Source organism: Desmodus rotundus, chromosome 12, assembly GCF_022682495.2.
Source record: "Desmodus rotundus isolate HL8 chromosome 12, HLdesRot8A.1, whole genome shotgun sequence".
In the NCBI taxonomy this organism is placed as follows: Eukaryota; Metazoa; Chordata; class Mammalia; order Chiroptera; family Phyllostomidae; genus Desmodus; species Desmodus rotundus.
Window position 1 is genome coordinate 8518338 of NC_071398.1, and position 26457 is coordinate 8544794.

At 60.2% G+C, this 26457-nt stretch overlaps 1 protein-coding gene across 1 annotated transcript; it reads left to right on the plus strand.

The window, feature by feature from the left end:
• Positions 1-5726: 5726 nt before the first annotated feature.
• On the plus strand, positions 5727-23792 carry MMP15 (matrix metallopeptidase 15). Its single transcript, XM_024551399.4, has 10 exons — positions 5727-6482; positions 15232-15380; positions 15982-16107; positions 17267-17574; positions 17903-18064; positions 19010-19263; positions 19623-19761; positions 20367-20517; positions 20636-20751; positions 21867-23792. Exons 1-10 carry the CDS (start codon positions 6321-6323, stop codon positions 22307-22309), a joined length of 2010 nt encoding a protein of 669 aa, XP_024407167.3. The 5' UTR covers positions 5727-6320; the 3' UTR covers positions 22310-23792.
• The last annotated feature ends 2665 nt before the right edge of the window (positions 23793-26457 follow it).

Genomic DNA, 26457 nt, shown 5'->3' on the forward strand with positions numbered 1-26457 from the left:
CTGGGGCTCTTCCTTAAGAGGCGATGAGCTCCTGACGCCTGGGAGGCAGAGGCACCACCAGCACAGGGCCTGGTCCTCCCCAGGCCATCTGACTCCCAGAGTAAAGCCCTGCCATTGATGGGGACGTTATCACACCAGGGAGGGCGCAAAATCAACACATCTGGCCTCGGTGTCCTCAGATGTTCCCCGCAGGGCAGGGAAACATCACCGGATCATCCCTCGGCTTCTTTGGCCCATTTCCACCTGGCACTCTCGGCTCTCCAAGCGCTCGGCTCTCCAGACCACCCGAGCTTTGTTTCCAAGGAAGGGGGAGATTACCTCGGCTTGTTTGTTTATTCCTTGTCTTGGTACCAGGAGCCTGAGCACCAGTGGGGGGCAGCCTGGGGTGGGGGTGGGGGGCCTGGGCCTGGTCCCCATCCACAGTGCCTTTCCTTCATCAAACAAGGGGCCCCGGCCACTACCTGAGCCAGAACCTCCCTTTTACAAGCAGGACAAACACGAAGAGGAGAAATGACTTGCTCAAGATTACACAGTGGATGGGGGCTGGGGTGGTCACCCCGCGGCGGGGCCTCGGTGCAGAGCTGTTTGGACGACCCCTCACACCACACCAGGGTCTCAGAAGGAAGCTGTGCTGCGGAATGACGCATCTGGGCTTCCACTCAACAGACTCCAAGGAGAAGCAGGCGGGGAGGTTAGGGTCTAGATGAAATGATGCTGGCGAAACGTGGAGAATGCTGGAAGCTGGCTGGCTGAAGGGCCGAGCTTCACACATTTCAGTCCCTCTGGTCCCCTCAGGGATCGGTAGAACCGCAGGTCCTGTGATGGATGGATGTACAGACCCACCTCGGGCCCTGAGCTCCCCATAGGAGCCAATCAGAGTATGGCCACAGGGATGCGGCCTCCTTCAAACTGGATGTACCCCAGGAGAGGAAGCTCCTACCAGGAGGAAAGCAAGGACCAACGGGTCTCACCACAGGCCTCTGACAGCACAGCTCACGGCTCCCAGGCACCTCTCTCCACCAGGCAGCACCCTGCACTCAAACGTCTTAAAAAATTGGCTTGTTGGGAATAGAGAGTATGAAAGACGGTGAGGTGTTCACTTAAAAGCAAACAACCCCGTTGTCCGTTTCTGAAGTCTCCTATACATTTCCCAAAAGGAAATTTCAAAGCCAAAAATTTAGAAATTCATCTCCCAAACAAGGGACCCCGCAGAGAAAGTTTGTCAGTGGAAATGGATGAAATAGCCCCAACCTTTTCTCCAAACCCTGACTCCCTATCCATGAGAACCCTCCGGCAAACACCAGGGCATGTCCGCCCACTGTGCGTGCCGACACAGTCTCTTGGTTTGACCAAACTTCAGCCAGGCTCCCCTGAACCCTGCACCCAGCAAGGCCCATCCATGTACTTCCTTCACTTCCTTCTAGAACCCAGTTTTATCTAGAATCCTGCTAAGTCAGGTTGATTACCTGATCCACCTCCCCATCCCCATGGCCCCCCAAGTGCTATCTGATCACCCTGGCCGGCCTTCTGCCAGAATCCCTCCAGACTTGATGTCTCGTGTGAGTGACTCTCCGTTCACCAAGGTCCCCCACCCCAATTTGCTCCTCCACTATAAATCCCCACCTGTTCTGGTCCTACTTGGAACTGAACCTCCTTCTAGACTGGGGTGTCTCCCTGTTGCAATAGTTTTTTGAGTAAAATCCACCTTGACCATGGTAACACCTGTCCAACTCTGGTTCTCTTCAACGGTTTTTAGTGCCGTGACTCGTGACTCGGATGTGGGTCAGAGCCACAGCCAGCATGACCTAGATGACCTTGACCTTTGTCTCCAGTCTGCTTGCCCTTCCCCATGATTCCTCAATGTCATTCAAACCCAGGAGGTCTTGCCCTGGCTGGTGTGGTTCAGTGGATTGAGCTCCAGCCTGCAAACCAAGGGGTCACTGGTTTGATTCCCAGTCAGAGCACATGCCTGGGTTGCAGACCAGGTCCCCAGTGGGGGGCGGACAAAAGGCAACCACATATTGATGTTTCTCTCCCTCTTTCTCCCTCCGTGCCCCTCTCTCTAAAAATAAATAAAATACTTGAAAAAAAACAAAAACCCAAAACCATTTCTGGCCCCCACTTGTGGCCCATGCACCACTCTGCTTTTGGCTGTCACAAAACCAAACAGGGGAGGATACGGGTTAGTCCAAGATCTTGAGATCTAGCGGTAAAATCATTGAACCCAGATTTGCCTTGGTGCCTGATGCTAACACTATCTGGCTGCTGTGCCTTCCCCCACCCAGCGTCCCACAGTCCTTGATTTGTGTTCTGCCTGGTTGAGGATCCCCCTTCGTAAGGAACCCCAATACTTGTTTGCCTTCCCCTGGGACTCTCAACAACACACATGGACCATCATGCCCCAAGGATTTACTGAGGCTCCGACTTCCTACATTTCCCGCACACCGTAACTGCCAATCGGAGGGACTTAACACTCCCAGGAGACTCTGCTTTAATCCAGTTTGTACATAACCTCCTTCTATGCCCTGACAATTATGACAACGCCTCTGGACGCTACGTACCTTCCTCAGCCACAAGTGAGAAAGGGCCCCAAGGTGGCTAGAGACAAAACTCATCTGTTCTCTGCGTGTCTGATACCTGGGTCACGATATTCCAGCTGCAGGTGAGTGACCCTGTCTCCATAGACGGAGCCCGTGCAACTCGCCATTCTCCTCTCCCTGGCAGAAACAACACCTGGAATGTTGTTGAGGTCTTGTGGGGACCTCATTTCTCTTTGACTGCCTCGCTCCTCACGCCACGACCAGGAAAGCTTCCTCTCCAATGATGCTCTCAGGAACCCAAAGGGCTCCCTCCTCTCACCTCCCAGTGACTCCCCATCTTTTTCCTGGTTTGTGCACCAACCAGAGGGTCATGCCCTTGGAATGTCGTCCAGGAGCATAATGGATACCAAAGACCTCTGGGATATTACAGGTCGGCCTTCGACCCGGTGGCCAAGGCAAATCCCCCCCGGTAGCCATGGCTGCCACCACCAGACTCGTCCAAGCTACCTCTGATTGGGCATTAGGTCATCCGCTTGCCCTACGCATTCCTCAGGCTACGCAGACACCATCGCTTAATGAAATTATGCAGCACTTTTCTGCATCTCCACTTACTTCCTATGAAATATTGCTCCTTTCTCCCTCTGCCATCACCATATGTCACTGTCATCATATCAACCCTGCCTTCCTTTACCCACTGATGGGACGCCTTGGGCTTGTGTCATTAACTCCAGATCATTATCCTGTCCTAGGCTAGCTCTGTCAGAAAACCCCTCCCCGAAGTCAACCTGACCCTGCATGTCGATGGCTCCCACCTCCGGAAGGAGGATGGGGCACTCCAGGCTGGCTATGCCATTACAGATCACCATGAACTTCTAGAATACCGAGCCCTGCGAAATGTCAAATCGGCCCACGTAACGGCGTTCGTCGCTCTTCCTCGGGCTTGTATAAAGGCAGAGGGATGGTTAACATTTACGCTGATGTCCACCGTGCCTTCGGGGAGGTCCACGACTTGAGTATGTTACAGAAACACGGAATTTCCTGGGCTACGTCCCTCGGTTCTCACTACGGTGATCTGCTGGGGCAATAACAATGCCCCAGTTCTGCTGTTTGTTTGGAGTCCATTGCTGACTGGGGGACCAGCTGCTGGCACGAGTCCTCTGTGCTTCTGGTAGTTACCATCATCGCTGGCCTTGAATTTGTGTCTCACCAACTAGGAGAAACCCAGAGCCCTATTCTCCATAATGGCATCAACCTCCGGGTGACCCTGGCTGCAGAACGGGGCAACTGGCAGTGATTGGAAGCAACCGCTGCAGCCTTGTCCCCTATAATCTACCTGCCACCTTTGCCATAGTAACCAGGATGGTCCGAGAGGTGAATGGAGAAATGGGCGCATCACCACCGGGGAAGGACCACAGGTCGTGGACTTCTGGTCAACCCGTGAAGGCCTACAAAGCTGGACACACAGGTCAATTCAGCCTCTTCGTCTTTCCGTTTATCTTCAAAGTATCTCTCATTAAATGCCTTGTGGGTTGCATAGTACAGCAATTATCCACCGTCACTAAGTCTCAACAGATGGTTCAGACGGTTCTAAAGGAATCAAGGCAACCAAGTGGGAAATGTATTCATGTCGTTCAGAGCAAAAAAGAACGGCTCTTCTGCCCTTGAACAAGAGGGGAGACTGACAAAGATTATTCACTTGATAGAACTTTAGTCTGGCTCCCCGGAACCCTCTCCCCAACAAGGCCCATGCCTGTGCTTCCTGTAGGATCCAGTTTTAGCGAGAAAACTTGCTAAGTCAGTTTAGTGAGAATCCCCCACCCTTGAGATATATATATGGTTCATCTGCAGAACCCCACTGCCTCCCAGGTGATACCCGATCACCCTCACCTGTCTTCAGCCCCGGACTCGCAGTCTCCTCTTAAGTCATTTTCCATCCACTAACGCCCGACCCCCTTGCCCCTAAGCTGTAAATCCCCACCTGTTACTGGTTGTATTGGGAATCAGGCCTAGTTCTACACGGAATCTCTTTTCCCTTATTGCAACAGTTTTGATTTGCTTTGAAACAACGTCTGTCTTCGTCGCTTTGCTTCTGTCTGTTCGTTATACCAGTATTCTTTCTTTTCACCTGGCTAGTCAGTGAACAGGTCGATTTCCAAAGCTCTGCCTGGTCGCTGCCCGTTTCCGGGAGGTGAGGCTCCCCGGGGAGGTTTCTAGAGAAATCTCCCTCTGGTGAGGAAAGCCCCCATTTCCGGGGCTGGGAGGTGGCGCACCGGAGGGGAGGTCTCGGCCCTCCAGCCCCGCCTGCCACCCGTCTGCTGGGCCAGGACTGCCCTTGGTCTGGGCACACAGCCCTGGGGCCCCCCCACCTCAAGCCTTCTGCTTCCACACGGACAGAATACCAAGCTGATCCTGGAAAAGAATTCAGTCTAGCACTTTTCAACTCCACTCGGCGGGACGTTTTTGCCTCCGCGCCCAGCACCTTGTCAGACCGAATGGTTACATTTCACTCGCACAAAACAGTGTCCTCACCTTGGATACCTAATGTGCGCTAGCTAGGCCAGGCGCCGGAAGCACACCTAACCCTCACCTTCAACTTCTCGCCATGGAGGCTCAGGAAAGCTAAGTGAGGCGCCCACCTACGAGCGGCAGGTAAGCGGTAGCTTGACTGCAGCCGCGCGCGCCCTAAACCTGTGCGGGGTCCTGCTGCGGGCGCAGAAGACATACCGACCCCTCACTTCGCCACTGAGGAAAGCCACTGGAAGGGCCAAAGACTTGACATCTCTAGATTTTGTTTGTCTTTGTTTTGTTTCCGTCTAGAACAAGACACCTGGGTCCTTCCTCCCGCAGCCTTTCTGCCCACCGCTGCCTCAGTATCCCCACCCACCTACCGGGTGGGAGAAAGAGGAGTCTTCATTTCTCCTTACTCTCTCTGTGGAGGGCGGGGAGAGGTCACTTTGGGGATCAACCCCACTCTCCAAAAGCATGGATCCGAGCGAAGGAGGTGGGCTGGGGAGGATTCCCGCCGACTTGGAAGGAGTGGAAGGGCCGCCTGCCCGGCTCCCCCGCCGGCACCTGCTACCAGGAAGCCTCCGCCTAAATACCGCCCCCGGCCCCCGCCCCTCGCCCGCGGCCGCGCGCGGAGGGAGCGCTGGCCCTTTAAGAGCGGCGGCGACTGCGGCGCGGGGAGGAGGGCTGGGAGCGCCCGGAGCTGCGCTGAACTCGCCGGGGACGTCGGGCGCCGGCTCCCTGGCTCGCTCACTCGCTCTGACCGGCTCCCAGCGCCTCCTCCCGGGACTGCGCGGGGACCCGGGCCCGGTCGGGCGCGGGGCGAGCAGAGTCCCCGGGCGGGAGGCGCGCGCTCAGGGCAGCGCCCGGCCCCGGGCATGGACAGAGGGAGCTGGGCGCGCAGGGGGCGCCGCGGGACCGGGCGGCCGGAGCGCTGAGCCAGACAAAGGCTCAGGAGTTGCGCTTGCTCTCGGGAGCCGGGCCCCGGGCGCCCAGGCTGCGGGACCCGGCAGCCGGAGGCTCCGGCCGGCCCTCTCTCCCGTGGGCCGGCTCCGCGTGCCCGAGCCTTCCCTGCCCGCTTCTCCTCGGGCGTGGGAATTTGCCGAGGGGACCTAAGCGGCTCCGGCGGGGACAGGGACCGGGAGGTCTGCCGCGCGCCCGCCGGGCAGGGAGCCAGGGAGCGTCGCAAGTTTCCAAGCCTCGCGCGGGGACCCAGCACCGGCGAGCGGGGGAGCCTCGCCTGCAGCGCTCCCGATCCCGCTGGGCGCCGAGAGCATGGGCAGCGAACGGAGCGCACCCGGCCGGCCGTCCTGGGCAGGCAGCCTCCTCGGCGGCCGGGAGGCGGCGGCGCGGCCGCGAGTGCTGCCGCTGCTCCTCCTGCTTCTGGGCTGCCTGGGCCGCGGCGCAGCGGCGGAGGACGCAGAAGTCAATGCCGAGGTAAGGACCCTCGCCTGGGGGACTGGGGGACAGGGAAGGAGACACGTCTGCAGCCCGAGGCCAGAGGTAGAGGGCGCGGAGACGAGCACCCTGTGCCAAGGGAGGGGGGCGGATGAAAGGGGCCAGGCAGGCTGCCCTTCCCCGGCTCTCCCTCTTGCCAAACCGCGCAGGGCGTAGGGCTCGCGCCCACTCTCTCTCTCTGTAGCCCTGACCTCGGCACTGATCCGCCCGAGCTCCCGCCCGGCGGCCGATTCCTCGAGAGCCCTGCAGGCGCTGTGACGTTCTTTACGAGTGGGGTGGGGGCTGCCCGGGAGGAACCACGGGCTGAGCAGGCAGCTCCCCTACCTAGGCAATATCTGGTCTGGGTGACCCTGAGCCACGCGCGGCAGGCGGGGATAGGGGGAAGGGGTGCGACCCTCCGGCATAGACTTGGGTCGCTTTGGCGACTTTCTTGGGCTCTTGCATGGAAACCGCGCCACGGCCAGGTGGGGTCCAGGAGAGAGACATAGTCTCCCCAGCGCATCCTCCCGCCAGAGCTTCTGCGCCGAGGCCCGGTGCACTGAGGACGAACTCCGCACATCTTTTCACCGGGAGCCCACGTGACATCCCTACGGGCCCCCCTCTGGGTCTGTCCCGTGGGTGATCGGGCACGGCCTCCTGGCGCAGAGCTGGGTCTCACCAGTGCCCCCGGCTCCATGGAGTCTCCCAGCGCCGCCCTTCCAAGCAGGGACAGTGAGAGCACCAGCTCCATTGCCCCAAAGCAGTGTCCACTCTTTCCCAACTTCTAATACCCCGCTCCTTGCCGGTTCTAGGAGCGGAGAGTGAGCGGGGTGGGGGTGGGGGGCCTGGGGAAGACCGCCTCCGTGCTTGCCAGGGTAGCCTCAGGCCTTGGTGCCCTTGGGCTGGCCTGGCTGCCGGCCGGAGCACCGATCGTATTTGCATTTGGGCCGAAGCTCCCTCCCAGCCCCCAGTGGCTTCCCCACCTCCCCCCTGCTGCCTGGGAGATTTTTCCAATGGAAGCCTGCCCTTCCCCGCCCTACTTTAATAAAAGCTTGGAGGAAGGGCAGGGAATTCCTCCCGGCTCAAGTTACACCTCTCAGCCAGTTCCCCACCTGCTCTTCCCTCCCCCCCTTGGCCTGGCCAGGCCAGGGAGAGCTGCGGGGAGCCAGGTCCTGGCAGAAGGTGGGGTAGGAGCCCAGCCCATGCCCAGGCCAGCTGCCTCCTCCTCATTCATACTGACAGGCAAACAGGGGGCTTCTGCTGGTGGAGAGTGCCCTGCAGCCTGTGATCCAGGTACTGGCAAAGAGTGTCTGGACCCACCTGCCACTCTCTGGAGTGGAGGAGCGAGGAACTGCCAGTCACAGAGCCACCCTTGAGCAGTTTTTAATGTATGTAGGAATGGCATCTCCGCCCAGGAAGCAGTTACAGACCAAGCTGGAATTGAGTGGCCATGCATTATGAGTTGTCATCTTAGGTGGCCAGGAGCTGGGGCACTGGGACCTGCAGGGCTTTGTTCTCTCTTTCCTTTGCTGCTGCTTCTCCATCGCCCTCTCCTCTCCCAGGACCGCACCGGGGTCCGAGACCATGGCCCTAAGCCTGTGGTGGCACTAGCTGGGGATTCGGAGAGTGACCTGCATGCTCTCTCCTGGGGGAAAATCTGGGTTGGGCTGTTGATGGAAGAGACTGGAAGATTTAGGGGACTCTTGAATGTTGTAAACCAAGGTAGATGAAGAGCTAAAGACACCCCTGTTTCTCGCATTGGCTTTGGGGTACAGACTGTCCCTCAGAGTTTCGTCAAGCCTGGCCAGATCGAGGCCCAAAGAGTTGAATGGCTTCAGCAGCCAGTGTATTTGCCAGGAGGCTGTGGGAACATTGTCCGCAGGTCCACAGTCTCATAAGGACCAGCCTTAGAGACCCCTGGGCCTGGCCTGCAGACTGTGTTGAGAGCCCCCCTCGGGAAGGAGGGGGGGCTCTGGCACTCACCCCAGAATCCCCATAGCTGCAGACTTCAGGTTAGGTCATGGCTGGGCCCTTCTCTGAGCATCCTGGTACCTGAGCCAAGGCCGGCCCCTGTCCCTCCCTGGGCAGAACCCGCAGGAATTTCCCTAGACTACAGCATTGCTGGGAGCTGGCAAACACCTGCGCCCCGCCAAGCCCCTGCCTGGAAAAGGCGGTCTTTCTTGAAGAAGCCACTGCGGAGTTACTATGTCCTGCCCTTCTCTCTCCCTTGGATGTCAAGCCCCAGGCTCCAGCTGTGCAGGACTGGAGCCCACTCCCCTGCATAGATGCGGGCCTCACCTGACTGAGGTGCCAGCCATAGCTCCTGGCCTCCCCTGCCTGGGGTACCTGGCACCCCTTCAGATCCGTCCTGCTCTCACTGGCTGCAGCACCTAGTCCACTTAAGCACCTTTGGTTTTCACCAGAGAAGCTATGGTCTCTTCTTACCCTCCCCTCTCCCCAGGCCTACCCTCAGCCAGTCCCATACAGGTGACTTGGGCTGCCCCTAACACATGGACACACTCACCTTCCCTGAACATACTCCCGCATACATCCCTTGTCCCGACCTGGCAGCTGAGTGGGGTGAGCAAAAGGCAGGTTGGGGGTCAGCTGGAATTCTGATTTTGACCCTCAATCAGATCTGACTGGGGAGCCATAGCCCCAGGCTCCAATGCCTGCTGGCCCTTCCATGCTGGCCACCCCTCCCCCAGAGGCCCCATGCCCACCCCGTTGCCGGGTTGCTGGGGCTGCCCTGGGTCCTGTCAGTCAGCTACCTTCTGGCAATTGTCTGAACAGCATGCCTGTCTGACCTGCCCACTCCAACCTTTGGGCATAAACACCTCACTTTGCCCCACCCAGAGTGGGTGGAGAGGAAACAACAGACACATACCCAGGTCCCCTCACCCCAAAGAAGCTGCTCCCTGCCCCTCCTGCCATGTGAGGACACAGTGAGAAGCTGGCAGTCTGCAACCAGGAAGAGGGCCTTGACCAGAACCTGACCACACAGGCACCCTGATCTTGGACTTCCAGCCTCCAGATCTGTGAGAAATAAATGTTTGTTAAAAGCCACCCAGCTTACGGTATTTTTGTTACAGCAGCCCGAGTGGACTAAGATAGTTGGCATCTTCAATATCGTCCCAAGATTTATGTGGCTCACACAGCCAGCCACTCGGGCAGGGGCCAAGCCTGACTCAGGAGATGTGTTCTCTGCGTCAGCAGAAGCAGAGAGGGGCCAGGGGCTCTTGGTCCTGAGAGGACCGCAAGGGCGAATGTGAAACCTGGGGCCCTGAAGGTGGCCGAACACTGCAGGCCTGCAGCCCACGACAGGTGCCTTCTGGCCATGCAAGCTCATGTGAGGCCACTCCCCAGAAAGACACTGGTTGCAGGGGTGCCTGGACCCTTTGGGGCGGGGGCACAGGATTTGCAGCCCCTGGCAAGAGCAGCAGAGGTTTGCCAGCTGGCCGTGGGTCGGAGAGATGAAGAGGGCCTCATGCCAGGTCCCATTCCCTGCAAGGGGACAGCAGGGAGACCCAGCTCAACATCCAATACCTGACAGACAGATGAGGACCTGGGTCCTGGCCATTCACCAGCCTTGGGGGTCCCCCACATCCCGCTGCCATACAGGATGGTCGGGCTGCCGGAGCCACGGTGCCTGGGGGCCAGGGCCTAGATCAGCTCCCTCAGCTGGCCCTGAGCCCTGGGCACCACCCTGGCCTCCCAGGAACGACTGTCACCCGAGAAGGGTGAGACCCCAGTTTCATTTCATGTCCAGCCCTTGTGGGTGGGGTACCTGGTGCGTAGGAAGCACTTGCAGAATGGTGGCAAAACACAGGAACTGTTAGGAGCAAACGGCATTTGCTATTGGGCAAGTCAGTCGTGGAACCCGTCTGAGCCTCAGTTTCCCTGTCCACAAAGTGGGGATGGAGTTGCTGGCGAGGTTCCATGCATGTATGTAAAATGCTGGCCATCATACGCTGTGGCCCGGTGGGATCCGGTGCAGTTTCGACCACCTTCAATATGTTTGTAAGCACTTCCACACTGCTCCTGGTGTGGACTCTGTAAGTGTGGGGGCTCTCGTTATCCCGTGGTACAGAAGAGGAAACAGACCGAGCTGAGAGACGTTACCCCAAGTTCCCCAGCCGGGGGTGGCAGAGCTGGGGTCGGAGCCCAGTGTGGCATCTCGGGGAGCTGCTCAGGCTGGAGCCTGCTGGGCCTGAGCCATGTGGGGAGGAGATGGTGGGGGCAGGGCTGGGTGAACCTGGAGCCCTCCCCCCGCAGCTGTCCAGCCACCCAGGCTCCGCCCTGTGGACATCCCCATATAGGAGACAACACCTGTGGGGGTTTCCAGGTGAGGACCCAGGCCTGGCCCCCAGGCAGCCGAAACCACTGTCAAACAGGGCTCTTTCACCCCGCCTTGCCCACCCACCGGCCACAGGACCCCACTGCTCTTTCCTCGAGGTTAAGGCGAGCCAGGCAGCTGGGAGGCCACCAGGTAAAGAAGTGGCAGGGACACAGGCTGTCTACAACCCTGCCCACTTGCCCCGCCGCGCAGAGCCCTTTACCCCACCAGCAGCTTTCCCTTCAGGAAGGCCAGTTCTAGAACTGCTTGAGTCTGGACGGGTGGTCTGGTCTGGTGCCCCCTTTCCTCCCTGGCCTTGGGGCCGGTTGTGTCACCTGTGCAGCTGCTGGGGAGGGTCAGTTTTGACCCCAGTGTGCAGAGAGGAATGGTTGGGGGCCCAGAGATACTGTTTTAGGCCTCTTCCACCACTCGAAGGCCCATTGTTAGAACAAGCAGGCAGGACCAAGGGGCGGAAGTCCCTGACAGGCAGATTTCTGCTCAGCCTGCGGGAGAGCTAGCAGTCATGGCTGCCCAGAGGTGGCGTGGCCACCTCAGTGGCAGTGAGCCCCAGTCTTTGCAAGGGTGCAGGCCTGATGGGTCCCTGGCCCAGTTGTGGTCCATGGAGGCTTCTGTGAAGTAGCTGGAATTGATGGCTTTGAGGTCCCTTCCAGCCCAAGACTGGCGGAGTCTAGGCCTCTCAGGGGGTCCTGGCTCAGATCCCCCCCGGACAGGGCCAGGGTACGCGCCCTGCCTCGGCGGTGTCTGTGGCTCCCGCTGGCTCCTCATCCCTACATGTTCCCGGCATGGCCTTGGCCTGCCCCCAGGGCCCTCAGACCGTGACACCGGGCGGGGAGACGGGCACGATGTGGGCCTTGCGGTGCCCTGGAAGGTCTGTTCAGCAGCAGCAGACCTGACAAGACGCCCTTTGTGCCTGTCTGGGCCACGCTGCCAGGGTCTGCTTGGACGGCACAGAGAGCCGTGGGTGACAGAAGCAAAGCAGAGCCCAGCAGAGATTGTCTTATCGCAGGGTCTGATAGGGCCGGTGGGAGGGGGTGGCTGGAGGAGCTAGCTGTGGTGACAGCAGCCGCCCTCACTCCCTGCCCCCAGGGCCGGCAGTGCTTAATGCACAGTATCGATCTGTCTGGGAGCTCCTTCTCAGACACGCCCTCCCTGCGGGCCTGCTTTGGCACTGTCTCACTGGCCTGCGGGGGCAGCCCTGCTGATGGGGCCCAGCGCCCGGACCAGCCGGAGATGGGGAGCATGGGGCGGATTAGACGCCTCCCCCAGTGCTGTGCTGGGCACTGTTCCTGAGCAGGTCCGGAGCCTGGTGTCCAAGCCTCAGGCCCGGAGGAGCTGGTGCTACTTCACAAAGAGCAGGGTCTGGTAGTACTGCTCTGGGCTCCAGGTCTGGCCACATGGGCTGTGCGACCCTGGGTGGGCCACTCGCCCTCTCTGAACCTCGCTATTTGCATAATGGGAATGGGGTATGTGTGAGCATCGAATGGGATGGCGAGTTGATAGCAAGGCCCACGGCAGATTCTCAGCCCTCAGTTGTGGTATTCATGGCCTCTCCCAGGGCCAGGGGGCCAGGGACTCCCCCCTCAGACTCCTGAGCCCCCCCATCTCCTTGCCTAGGGCTAACCACTCACCTGAAGCATCTAAACATACTTATGGTTGAAGAGAGAAACGGAGGAAAGAGCCAGGGTGGGCATGGCCTACAGGGCAGGCTGCAGTTAGGAGGGGCCCTTGGCCCCAGAGCTCTCCTCAGAACCCTCCCTGCCTCCCACTGGACAGCGGCCCTCATGAAGGAGGTCCCCCTACTCTGCTGCTCACTGACCTCCCCAAGCCTCAGTTTCTCCGCCTGAGAAACAAAGTTTCACCTTCCTGGCACTCCACCCACGAGACTAAGGTGAGAGGGAGGGAAAGGAGGCCCCTTGTATAAGGGACAGACTTCATAGTCACCAGCAGGAGTGGCCGGAGCTTGAACACAGCCCCTCCCGTACATTGACCTTGGAAATTGCTCCCCACTTTGGTCCACGGCAGCAGAGCCCCTCAGGAAACCAGGGCTTAGGGTGCACACAGTCCCTCCTGACCGGGAGGCAGCAGCCCCTGCGCTGCACCTGGGCACCTGCCCCATGCTGTCTTTTCCCTCCATGAGCTCACCTCCCGGGCTGTTGTACTTAGCACAGCAGGAGGGTTCGAGAAGCTCCCTCCTGGATGCTGCGGACAGGAAAAGCCCACAGCCCCCTGCGGGTAGCCAGCCCGAGCAACAGCTGTCTCTGTCATCCTCTTCGCCCTACCAGTCAGAGGTTCGGCTGCCCTGGGCCAGAACTGCTTCTGCTCACACCACCTGTCCCCAGCTCCCGCCTCACACCCTGGCAGTGGCCAGGAAGCACTTGTCACCAGGACGCTGGGGTTTCAAGGCCCAGCTAGGACTGAGATGGAAGCTCTCGGCTTCCCTGAGACTCAGAGGGTGCTCCTCTGTGTGAAGGAGGGTCCACAGGCGCCCAGTTCAGCCCCTGAACTGTCCCCAGAATTAAAGGGCCCCATGCCCTCTGCTGGGCTCTGGAACTCTTCCCTGCAGACAGGCCCGGCTCCCTCTGCGGCCCTCCCCAGGGCCCCAAGCCTGAGCTGCCTCCTCCCTGCCCTTCTCCTGTCACTCTGCAGACACTGCTAATCAGCCCCGTGGTGGCCTGTGATTGAGCTCCCCGAGATATTTTTACCTTATGCAAATAAGCGATGCCCTCATCTGTCAGCAGGCAGCCCCACCTCCTCCGGCTGGATCCCTCTCCCTGCCTGAGCTGGCTGACAGTCACGCCTCGCCTTCTAGATCTCTCCAGGCTTCTTCAGGAAAACCGCATCCGCTCAGGGTGGTGGGCGCTTCCCCCCCCCCCGCCCCCCGCTTCACACACACACACACATGCACACAAATGAACTTCAGGAAAGCTTTCTCGTGCTGGGGAAGAGCAAGAGCGGAGGGAAGGTGTCCTGGGCCAGGGGGCTGAGCAGGGCTGGCCGTGGGGGCCACCTGCCTCCCCCAGCTGTCCTGCCCTCCCCTGAGGCTGCAGGGCCCTCAGGCCCTGGTGGAGCCTGGAAGCTTCCATCCTTTTGGTAGAGGCAAAAGTCTGCCACTCCAGGGACTAGACAGCCCCCGGCCTCGGTCAGTAATAACACATTTACTGGGTACATTTCCCTGCCCAGCACAACGCAAGCGTCAGTGTTGCGTCCTCACAGAAACCCGTGCTGTGAGGCAGGTCCTAGTATAACGGAGCCGCACCTCGGGAGTGGCTTGGCTGGCTACGTCCTTCGCCCTGCCTGTCACCATCTCTGTGGCTCTGCCTCCTTGCTTGTGGCCATTTCTCCCGGCCCTGAGAGGCCTTGCTGCTCCGGCTATGTCCCTGCACCACTCTCTCGGGCTCAGCAGCAGTCTGGGCGCTGCGAAGGGGTGCAGCATCCCCCCCACACCAGGAGCCTGGCTGGGTGCCAGGGCTGATGGATGGCACTGAGGAAGCAAGTACCTACAGAGTTGGCTGTGACACTGGTGGCAGACAGATGTGGGTGTGGCCCTGGCCGGCTGACACTTGGCTGTCAGCCCAGAGCAGCCACCATGTCTGGTCACCATATTACCTTGTGGGTCCTTGAGGTGTAGCCGTTACTTCCAGGGCCTCTCGGAGAACAGGCCTTCGGGTCCCCTCACTCCAGGAGGCACCCAGGGACCCAGGGTGGGCCAGCAAAGGTGCAAAGGACACATGTCCATGGGGCCAAGGCCCACAGAAGTCCCTGGCCTCTGTGCCAACAGCCTATCACGGTGGTCACCATGCTTTCGTGGCCTTGGGGGCACGAGGTGGGCAGGTCAGAGTCCTCTTCCTGGCACAGCTCAGCGTGGCTCATTGGGGATCCCACCTCCTTCCGTCCTAGTGGGGGAGACGTGATAAACATCTGTGTGAAATAGAAGGTATATCGGGTAGTGACAAGTGCAAGGGAGGAGCAGAGGGCGTGCAGGGACAGCAGGTGGGGGTCACCTTTTACACAGTATTGTCAGAGAATACCTTCCAGTGAGGTGAAGTTGAAGCAGAGACCTGAGGAAAATGGGGGTGCGAGCCATGCGTATATCTGGGCAAGAACAGCACGTGCAAAGGGCCTGAGGCAGGAGAGTGCCTGGCTGGGTGGGCGGGACGAATGAGGTCTGAGAGCTGAGGAAGGGTCAGGTAGCAAGGGCCCAAGAGCTTCTGTAAAAATTGGCTTTTCCTCCGAGAGAAGTCTCTGGAGACCAGACCTGACTTGTAAAGGCATTTTGCAGGGAGGTGGTGGCAGCTTGGGGTGACGGTGGTAGGCAGGGGTCTGATGCGGGCTATGTGTGGTGAGAGCTAGCCGCACCAGGACCTGCTGACCGGAGTGGTCTCTCCTTCGCAGAACTGGCTGCGGCTCTATGGCTACCTACCCCAGCCTAGCCGCCACATGTCCACCATGCGCTCTGCCCAGATCCTGGCCTCGGCCCTCGCTGAAATGCAGCGCTTCTACGGGATCCCAGTCACCGGTGTGCTCGATGAAGAGACCAAGACGTGAGTCTCTCTGTCGGGCCCTTCTCAGACCCCATTGGCATCGGCTCTCCTTCTGTCCTGCTCTCGGGATGCCTTGGCATGTGGAGTTACCAGAAAAGAGTGGTCTAGATAAGAGACAATTAGTCTGATCCTCCGTGGGAGCTCTGATTCGTTGGGAGTGGCTGCCTCAAGCCTCCTACTGAGAAAGCTTCTGAGGCCGAGTCCCAGGCTTGATTGGTGGTGTCTGCCACAGGAATGGGCCTGGGGGGATGCAGCACACCTGCCCTGGATGGGACAGCCAGCCTAGTTAGGCCTTGATCTGGAGCTGACAGAAGGAATGTGACCAAAAGCCACATCCTTGATGAGCACGCACAGAGCATCACGTAACAAGGACAGGAGGCCACAGGTAGCTCTGGTGGGAAGGGGCCCACCTTTGCAGAGCCTCTGCTGGACATCCAGTCTTCCAGAACAAGGTCGCTGTGCCCCTGTTCCTGATGAGGAAATTGAAACTTAGCTCATCTCCCACTCTAAGAAGCAGCTGAAGGCCAGAGGCAGGAGGGGGGGAAGGAGGTAGGCTGCCTAGAGGAAGCTCTGAGCTCACCCCCTCACGCTCATGACCCAGGTGGATGAAGCGGCCTCGCTGTGGGGTTCCAGATCAGTTCGGGGTACGTGTGAAAGCCAATCTACGGCGGCGAAAGCGCTATGCCCTCACCGGCAGGAAGTGGAACAACCCCCACCTGACCTTCAGGTAGGGACCCTGGCTTCCCAGGATGGCATTTCTCCCAGCGTCCTCTGCACCACCTGGTCTGAGACCTCGGGCTCCCCAGTGGACTCGTCTGGAAGGCTTCCTTTCCCAGCGGCCCCCAGGGGGCCCAGGTTAGACAGTCCAGACCCGCTCCTACTCCCCCGCTGACTCTGGCTGCACACCCTAGGGTGTCTTCCTCCAGAGAAGGTCAGGCTCTTCGGAGCTGCTTCTGGTCTCTCCTCCTCCCCTCCCTCCCCTGCCACCCGCCAGCTGCTGGGCCTGGCCTCACTACCCCAGATAGGTTCCTCCACCGGTACAGTTTGAGGGCCTCCACAGTGCAGGGCCTGGGGTTTCAGGCATCTGTCAGGCGGGCAGGCTGTGTCCTAGGCACCAGTCTCCTTTGTAGTGAGTCCTAGGGCGAGAAATGCCCCTGAGCTCCAAGCATGTGACGTCCCCAAGGGCTCGTCTTCCTGTGTCTGTCCGGCCAGGGCCCCACCAGAGCTCCATCTCCTGAGGCAGAGTAGCTCCCACGGCCTCTGAGACCTGGGCCCCCAGAGTAAGCTGACAGCTCAGCCAGCTTCACTGGAGGCCTGTCTAGCACACATATATTCCCTCAGATGCGCATGGGTAACAGCTGGCCCCCTCACAGGGCTGCCATGATGAAGCACGACCCACCTTTTCCCATTTAACAGGTGAAAAATCTCAAATTCAGAGACTGACTGGCCCAAGGCCACACACATAATGTGAGAGCCCGGCCTTGAACTCAGGCCAGGCTGGCTCTGGGGCCCAACATTCACAACTGCCAGCCCTGCGTTCCCTAAACAGCATCCGTGTGCACCTCTCTTTCTAGGTCTCTGAGCCACATATCCCCTGTCCTTTTATTTATGGAACGTTTTCTTACCGAAAATAGGCTTGTTTGGTACAAGGCAGCCTTGTTTGGCGATATTCTAATGAACTCCTGGTTTAACATGTAGTTCTCTTTTCCAAATTCACCTCCAAGTAAACTAATGGTTGATATGGTCAGGCATTGTCAGTGAGCCGGCTCAGATCTTACGCGAGTTCCTTGGGACCCTGTGTCTCGGCCTCCCACCCAGTGGGTGCCAGCGGTAGACAGTAGCCCCAGGCCCTGGGTTCACTCATATGTCTCCCCGCCTACCGGCAGCATCCAGAACTACACGGAGAAGCTGGGCTGGTACCACTCGCTGGAGGCGGTGCGCCGGGCCTTCCGAGTGTGGGAGCAGGCCACGCCCCTGGTCTTCCAAGAGGTGCCCTACCAGGACATCAGGCTGCGGAGGCAGAAGGAGGCTGACATCATGGTCCTCTTTGCCTCTGGCTTCCATGGCGACAGCTCACCCTTTGATGGCACAGGCGGCTTTCTGGCTCACGCCTATTTCCCAGGCCCTGGTCTGGGTGGGGATACCCATTTCGATGCAGATGAGCCCTGGACCTTCTCCAGCACAGACATGCATGGTGAGAACAGCTGGCGAGGGTGAGGGCAAGGGAGGCCGAGCTGGAATTGCAGGGCTGGAGGGGAGAGCTTCCCTGTGCGGTTCTCTGCGGCACTGACACTTGGTTGCAAGCTCTCATGCCACCATCTTCATTGGGTGGCAGGGAAGAGAAGGGATCATGGCTCCCATGTCTCAGACGGGGAAGCTGGAGGCCCGAAAGTCAGAGCTGCTGAGCCTCTCCTAAGACTGAGGAGAGGGCAGGCTCCCTGGCAGCCTCAGCCCGCAGTCTGGGGCGGCCAGATCCTAGACCAGGCTGGGCTGGTGCTGACCTTGCTGCTGGCCCACTGCAGGGAACAGCCTCTTCCTGGTAGCTGTGCACGAGCTGGGCCACGCGCTGGGGCTGGAGCACTCGAGCAACCCCAGCGCCATCATGGCGCCATTCTACCAGTGGATGGACACCGACAACTTCCAGCTGCCCGAGGACGACCTCCGGGGCATCCAGCAGCTCTACGGTGAGCGGACGGCACAGCTTGGCCATGGACTCTGCACCTCACACCTGCCCGCAACTCCCAGCCCCACGAGGCACAACTGCTCCTGCTGTCCCATTTTGTGGATGAGACACTGAGGCCCCGAGAGGACTTGGGACTTGTTCACATCACTCAGATGGGGCTAGACATCCAGCCCAGGACCTGCACCCAGAGCCCTCACAGCGGCTCTGGGCTGGCACTGGCAGGGGCCCATCTCTGACCCCCTGTCCCCAGCCTCAGTGACATTACTGTTAGACTAATGGTACCTCAGGTTCCACAGCCCCATTCCTGCTACTGCCGCTCCCAGCCCGAGCCTGACCCAGAGTCTCTGCTGAGTGTTGTTGGTTTGTTGTTTGCCAGTGGTTCTCAGGCAGGTGACAACCCCAATTCAGGCCCCAGTCAAGAAAGCCTCCAGGGGGAGATGTCCTGAGGTCCAGGTTGCGGGGTTGGGGTCTGAGCTCAGTGCCCACACCGAGCCCCTGCCTGGGGCTGGCAGCGCCCGCCTTGCTATGCACAAGACAGACCCCAGCAACTGGTAATCAGAGGGGAACTTGGCAGAGTTTGTGAAATCATGCTTTTCCCTCTGTGTGTGTCCCGTGCGTGTCCCTGGGTCCTCCAGTAGAACAGGCTGGCATCCTGAGGGAACTGTCCCCAAGGGGAAAAGGAGACAGGGGCCGCCTCGGGGGTGCAGTGACCTAAGCCCAGTGTGAGAAGTAGAGAAGGGGGTTCTATGCAGAAGGATGGAGGTCCTCCTGAGAGCCCTGGTGGGATAAGGGGAGGGGAGGGGTCCGCTGTGCACAGGCGGGGCCCTCCACCTGGGTGGGTGGCCCTGCATCTGGACACACGTTTCAGCAGGCTGGAGCCCTGGAGCCCTGGCTGGGTTCTGAGGCTTCCTCCTCACTTCCTCTTCCCTCTCTCTCCACTCCACAGGCACCCCAGACGGTCAGCCACAGCCCACCCAGCCCCTCCCCACTGTGACACCCCGGCGGCCAAGTCGGCCAGACCATCGGCCTCCTAGACCCCCCCAGCCTCCACCCCCAGGCGGGAAGCCAGAGCGGCCCCCAAAGCCAGGCCCCCCCGTCCAGCCCCGAGCCACAGAGCGGCCTGACCAATATGGCCCCAACATCTGCGACGGGGACTTTGACACAGTGGCCATGCTGCGTGGGGAGATGTTCGTGTTCAAGGTCTGGCCCCTGCCTCTGCCTCCCTCAGCCCCTGGGCCCAGTCAGAGCAAGAGCATGCCCTCCACCACGCCCCCTACTTGGCTTCTCACCGTCCCCACACCTCCCATCAGTCCCTAGACTGAGGAGCAGCTGCCTGCCTGCCAGGGATTTCCTTGGAGTTACACTGCAAGCCCGAGGGACTGCCTTGCCCGCCCACCCGCCCTTTCCACCCCTCCTACCCAGGGCTGTCTCCCTGGTGCTGCCCTCTCAGTAGCCTCCCCAGGATCCACCCTGATCCAGGAAGGGGCGTTCCCAGGCGGCCCCTCCCCCAGGCCGAGGCAGCGTGCCACTCGGCGGACTCACACCCCCACCCTCCCCAGGGCCGCTGGTTCTGGCGGGTCCGGCACAGCCGCGTCCTGGACAACTACCCCATGCCCATTGGGCACTTCTGGCGCGGTCTGCCTGGTGACATCAGCGCGGCCTATGAGCGCCAAGATGGACGTTTTGTCTTCTTTAAAGGTGAGCTGGGGTAGGTGGGAGGGCATTCCTGCCCCGACCTCTGACCCAGCTGGGCCTAGGGAAGGAGGGAACAGGGAAGGGGGAGTTGCCTCCATTAGGGCAGCACCCCCATCAGCTGTGTCCCCTGTCTCCCTGTCCTGAGCCTCAGTGAGGCAGTAGCTCCCTAAGGACAGGACAGGGCCCATACCAAGAGTGGGGAGCCCTGGACCATGAGCTGGGGTGCCCAGGGAGCAGCCACCAGACCCAGAGGCCAGGCAGGGCTCCCCATCATTCCTCTCTCTCTACAAGGACTACTGGGGGGGAACATTCACATGGACATGCAGACCCACGTATAGTGTCACTGTGGGGTGAGTGGGTGACACGCGTGTGTGTAAACGAGTGTGCCACAGTTGTCCATATGTGCAGAGCGGATATGATACAAGGGGTAGTGGCATTGTGTGTTGTGGTGGTCAGTGCCCGTCCTGTGTGCAAGGGTATGAGTGTGATTGTGTGTAATGAATGAACGTGAGAAGATTTGTGGGCCCAGGACAGCACTGCTGGGTCCCCTCTCTGCCCACCCCCTCGGCCCCAGCCTGGTTCGCACCCACCTCCCCCTGCTCCCACAGGGGACCGCTACTGGCTCTTCCGAGAAGCGAACCTGGAGCCTGGCTACCCACAGCCGCTGACCAGCTATGGCCTGGGCATCCCCTACGACCGCATCGACACGGCCATCTGGTGGGAGCCCACGGGGCACACCTTCTTCTTCCAAGAGGACAGGTGAGTGCACCCTTCCTTCAAGGAAAAAGGCCCCACCGGGCCCCCCAGAGAGAACCCACCACCAGTGGGGAACACACCCCAGGCCTACACAGCCCACAGCCTGGTGTTCTGGTCACAGGTACTGGCGCTTCAATGAGGACACACAGCGTGGAGACCCCGGCTACCCCAAGCCCATCAGTGTCTGGCAGGGGATCCCCGTCTCCCCCAGAGGGGCCTTCCTGAGCAATGATGCAGGTACCATGGCCCGCACCTCCAGTCTGCCCACTGCTCACCATGCCCCTCCTGTACACAGAGGGGGTGGGGCTTGCCCAAAATCATCAGGCAGTGTGATAGTGTGGATGGGGGACACAGCTGTGTAGGGCCCTGGGCTGCTGGGAGCTTCTAGAGCATGACTCCCCAGCCCTCCCTGTGCCATCTCCACCCCATTTTACAGCCGGCCAAACCCAACCACAGAGCTGGGGGAAAGGGCTCCAAGACCCACAGTGAGGGAGCTGCGGGGTCAGGAGTCCCACCCGGGAACTGCCCTGCTTCCCGCAGATCCAGCTGCCCCCAGGGTAGCCTGCAGGGAGCCTTGAAACTGAGCTTGGCTCAGAGCGATGGGATGAGGGTCCTCCCAGGGTGCGCACTTACCCCCTGCAAGGGTAGCCCGATCTCTGTCATTATAACAAGCGACAGGGAGCTGTGGCTTTTACTTCTCCAGCAGGGTCTCAGGTGACTTTAAGAAAAGCCATAGCTCCGATTCTTGGGTTCCAGGCCCGCAGGCTTAGAGGAGACCCTGCGGACTCTGCCGGCACTTGGGTGGGTCACACTACGTCTGCGCGTGATGGCATCCCTCTGGCCGCCCTGATCTCACTGTGATCAGCGGAGCATAGACGCACCCCATGATTCAAACCTGGCCCTTCCTGGGGCTGATGGGACGTGGCAAGATGCCCAAGGCCGAAAAGCTGGGCCAAGGCAGTGTTGGGCTCCGCTCCAGGTCTACTGCCGGCTGGCTGTGCTGCTTGGAGCGAGACACTGGCCTGGCTCGTGTGGGGCGGAGCCAGTCCAGGGACAGGGTAGCAGGGTCCCCTGACTGTAGCCTCCAACCCAGCAGGGCTGTGCCCCCCCCCCCCCGCCCATGCACAGCCCTCATCAGTGTCAGCACAGCCCAGAAGCACAGTATCCTAGTGGTGCCCTTGACCCACACGCAGCCCCTCTCTGAGCCTGGGCTGGTTTCTGTGAGTAGGGAAGGGGCAGATTTGGGAAGCAAGTAAAAAGGAGGGTGTTCTAAAGCCAGGGCTCCTCCAGCATGTCCTGGTCTCCCGGGAGGGACCCTGGCTGACACTGCTCTGGCCCACTTGCCCCCGCAGCCTACACCTACTTCTACAAGGGCACCAAGTACTGGAAGTTCGACAACGAGCGCCTGCGGATGGAGCCCGGCTACCCCAAGTCCATCCTGCGGGACTTCATGGGCTGTGAAGAGCCCGGACCCCGATGGCCTGACGTGGCCCGGCCGCCCTTCAACCCCGACGGGGGTGCAGAGCCCGGGGCGGGCGGGGACAGCCAGGAGGGTGATGAGGGCCATGGTGGGGAGGGGGACTCTGGGGTGGGGGTGGATGAGGACGGGGGCAGCCGTGTGGTGGTGCAGATGGAGGAGGTGACTCGGACAGTGAACATGGTGATGGTGCTGGTGCCGCCGCTGCTGCTGCTCCTGTGCATCCTGGGCCTCACCTACGCCCTGGTGCAGATGCAGCGCAAGGGCGCGCCCCGCATGCTCCTGTACTGCAAGCGCTCTCTGCAGGAGTGGGTCTGACCGCCGCCTCCTGCTCCTCACGGTGCTAGGGGCCAGGCTGGCGGCGCCTGTGGTTCTGAGACTGCTCCTGGGGCACCCAGCCCGAGCCCTCGGTGGCTCCCTCGGCCCCTGGGTGGGGCCCCCCCAGGCTAACCCTTCAACATCCCTGCCAGCCCTGCCCCCCATTGTTTATTTATGCCCAGGACTTTTTTTTTTTTTTTTTGCACACTAACTGAGCATTGGTTTCTACTTTCCTGACCAAGGGCAGTCCCCAGGGCAGGGGGTTAGAGCTTTCTAAATGGGGTTTTGCTCCAGACAGGGAATTAGGTCCCCACCCACCCACCTCGGCTGTGGCCCCAGCCAGCAGAGTGGAGGGGCAGAAGGCCCAGGTGGGAAGGCGGCTGTTGGGCTGTGGAGGTTCTTCCCGCCCTGGCCCTCTGCAGTCTGAGCCCTGGGGCCAGAACCATGCACTCTGTTGGCTTTGGAGACAGGTGAAACCTAACTGGTCTCCCCCCACCTAAGTCTTTCTCTGCCTTAGGAACAGCTTTTGCCCAGGGCTACCCCAGGTCAGAGGGACAGGGGGGCAGGTGACCCCTGGCTGTCAGTCTGTGCTGAGTTTTGATTCCTTCCCAACCAACCTCTAACAATCCCAGCAGCCCGGGCTCCCTGTGCCTAAGGACCCCACCCCGCCCCTGGCCAGCCAAGGAGCTAGCAGCCCCCAGCTCCCTCGTACCCCTTGAGCCCACACCTCCTTTTCTCTCTAGAGAAGGGGTTCTGGGCCCACCTTACCAAGGACCAAAGGGGGTCTGCCAAGGCCCCTCTACCCCAGGAGCCTTGCCTCCAGGGCTGGGCCCCCAGCCCCTGTCTACCTTCTCTCTGAGCTGTGTGACCCACCTGGACTCCTTCCCTGGGCCTAATCCCGCCTTCTCTCACCCACGCCACTGTCCTCAGGGGTCTCAGGATCCCGCCAGCCTCAGGCTGCAGCTGCCAGTATCCCGGATCTCCTGGGGAGACGGGGCTGATGGGTGCCCGGGCTGGGGTGCTGGATATCACACAGTGTGCCCACCTGTGTGGGTGCCCACAACCCACCAGGCACCAGGCTTGGGGCAGGGGGTTTCTCCCCTCCAGCTCTTGGTCCCCCAGGGCACTAGTGAGAGAGGCCAGTGGGAGCCCACTGTAGCCTGGAGACTCACCGGCTGCTGGGCTCAGCCCTGGGGCAGAGATGCTTCCTCCTCCCTTTCCTCCTCAAAGCAGGCAGAGGTGAGCTGCTGTGGGAAATGGTACTGTACAGCCGGCTCTGTCCCGTGAAGCCCTGAGCAAGCAAGCGGGTCTGCCCCCCAGAATCCCGAGGGTCCCAGAGGGAGGGGCTTCTCATGGGCAGGCCAGCTGCTTTCGCCCCTCCATCCACAAAACCTGAGAGCCAGCTGAGGGGGGGTGCAGGTCCGTGTCCACCCCCGTACGTTTCTTATTGTAAATAATCTGCACTGATTAAATTTGTGTGGCCGGCGAGCGTGGCCTCCTTTGTAAGAGGCCTTGGGCTGGAGCTTCCAGCTGGAGGGCCTGCAGGTGATGGACAGAGTCCCAGCTGGGACCGGGGGTTTGTTCCCACACCTAAGAGACCTCACTCCCAGGTGTGTGTGGGCTCCTTCCCAGGGGCCCTGGGAGGGGAGGAGCTGGGGTAACAATGAGAGGCAGCTGCCTTCCCCTGGGCGGGGCAGGGGACCTGGGTGGGACAGGGAAGGAGTGGGGAAGATGCTTGTCATTCATTCCTGGTGAGAAGGGGCGACCCATCTCCCCACATGCTCTGCACACACGAGGGTTGGGGGAGGGGAGAGCCAGGCCACCCACCCAGGGTTCTGAGCCACCTAAAGACCCAGGAGTGGGAAATGGTGCCGCTGTCCACCCCAAACACTCCCTGCACCCCGTGCTCAGAGGGCAAGGGACACCCCAGGTCTGCCCTGTCATCTCTGAGGCAACAGAAAAGCTTGCCCTGGGCAGGGTGCGGATGATGCCCAGGAGAGCAGGAGACAAGGGTCACTGTCCCTCCAGTCTGGGCGAGCCTTGGAAACCACCCACTGCTGTCCATCCTTTTGGGCACCGCCTGCACCCCCAGGAATTCAGTGACCCGCTGTAGTGGGGTCCCACCCCGACCACGGAGCAGGCCAGGCCTACACAGCTCAGACAGGGTCCTCCAACCTGTTCCGGCCCACCCTCCCCCACAGCTGCACACCCCCTCCCCAGCGCCCCCATCCCACCCTTTCCTCTCTTTGTATTGAAAACTGGCTGAGGAGAGTAGGAAATGCTGGCCCTGGGAAGCCCCACCGGCCTCTCAGGCCGAGCTAGGAAACGACCTGTGAGTTCCCACTACTGCAGGGACCTTGGCAGCGGAATGGGGGGTCCAGGACTGACACCATCTCGTCAGCTTTCCTGTGGCAGAAGCCACAGGGCCTCCACCCAGCTCTGCCTTCTGCTGAAACCTTAGGGTCCCCCAGAAGCTCAGAGGTCACCGGGCAGTGTGGGGACACAGGGATGAGAAAGGAGAGGATAAAAGGCCCATCTCACTGGCACTTGGGGTCAGCCCCTCAAACTGCCCAAGGGCCCTTTCACCCCCAAGCTCTCTGGTAAAATGGCTGAAGGAATTGCTCTCCCAGGTGCCATCTGCTCCTCCAGGCCCACAGGCAGGAAGGAGGTGTCTAGGGAGGGATGGGAGGAGTGCTGTCCCTCTGCCGGGCCTACCCCCATCCCCAGAGAGACTCTCGGCCCCAGCTTGGTGGTCCTCTGCCCCAGCATTGAACAGGGGCCTGCGTCTGCAACTTGGTTTCATTATTATTATTATTATTATTATTATTATTATTATTTATTATTATTATTACTGCAGATGTGGCCTAAACTCACCTTGGACCCCTCACACCCCCCCACCCCGTTCCGCACCATCTTTTGTTCCTTTCTATTTTCTAATTGCCAAGTAAGACAAGACATTGCAGAAAAAGAAAAAGGAGAATATGTAAGTCACCTAATTCTCCCAGCCGGTGTTAGCTGGACGGGTTTCCTTCCAGACTTTTTTCTTCTGCATTTGCATAGCTGGGAGTTTCTGGGGCTAGAACATCCTGGGCGTCAGCCCTGACGCTGCAGAACGTCAGCCTCCGAGGAGGGGATGACACGACCGGCCTCGCGGGCTGCTGCTGGGAAGGTGAATAGAGGGTGCCTGGCATTTGGCGACCTCAGTTGACCCCACTTACATTGTACTCTTGAGAAAGGTGGGGCCCAGAGAGGTGAAGTCACTCGGGCAAGGTCACACAGCTGGAAGTGGCTGCGCCAGGGTGAGAAAACCTAGAGGGGCCGACTTCCCAGCAGCACAACCCCACCCCACCCTGGTGCCCCTGGGGGATCAGGGCAGAGATGAGGAGGCCCCTGCCCACCCTGGCCTTCCCTCCCCACACATGCTAGGCATCGAAGACCCCAGGGCCACCAACAGAGCCTCCTTTCAGGCTGGGGCAGGGGCTGAGCTGGCCGCTTCCCCCGCCTCCGCCTGGGCAGAAAAGCCTTTTTGTTGTGGCTCACACAGAAGCTGTTCTCCTCCAGCTCACGGGAAGGAATGGCCGGCTTCCTGTCCATCCACAGCCGCCCAGATTGCGTGGACGCCTCCCTGTAGGTCTGAGAGATGCAAGGCTCCTGCCCTTCCACGCCCTCCAGTCCTGCTCTGGGGGGCCGAGGCTGCCAGGCTTTGCTTCCAGACCCAGGAACTCACCCAAAAGGGTAGGGGTCAGCCACTCCCCAGCCATTCCGGCACATTCTGGGGATTCCAGGCCTCGAGGCACTTTCAGGGCACAGCAGCACCACCCTCAGCCCACTGCTGACCTGATGACCCACAAAGCACTGGCAGAGGCCGCTGCCAGGCTTCCCGCGCCGTCCCCAAGTGTCCCCTGCATTTGCTTTGCCTCTGTGACTTCACTTACACTGTTCCCTCCTGCACGAAAACCCTTCCCTGCACACTTCATCTTGTCCAAATTGCAGACCCTTCAAGGCCCAGATTCCGGATTCCCAGCCTCCTGCCTCAAGGTGATTGAGTTTCTTTCCTCCTCTGGCTCACCCAGCACGAGTATGCTGCCCATTCATTCCTTGCCTCTGAGCCCGACTTGCCCATCCGTATGAGCTCCCGGATGCTGACA

What these genes read in the sequence shown, in the direction of transcription:
- MMP15 (XM_024551399.4), top strand. Translation starts at nt 6,321, where the DNA reads ATGGGCAGCGAACGGAGCGCACCCGGCCGGCCGTCCTGGGCAGGCAGC. An exon ending in ACGTTTTGTCTTCTTTAAAG is followed by an intron (nt 19,762 to 20,366) that starts GTGAGCTGGGGT and finishes CTGCTCCCACAG; the next exon opens with GGGACCGCTACTGGCTCTTC. An exon ending in TTCTTCTTCCAAGAGGACAG is followed by an intron (nt 20,518 to 20,635) that starts GTGAGTGCACCC and finishes TTCTGGTCACAG; the next exon opens with GTACTGGCGCTTCAATGAGG.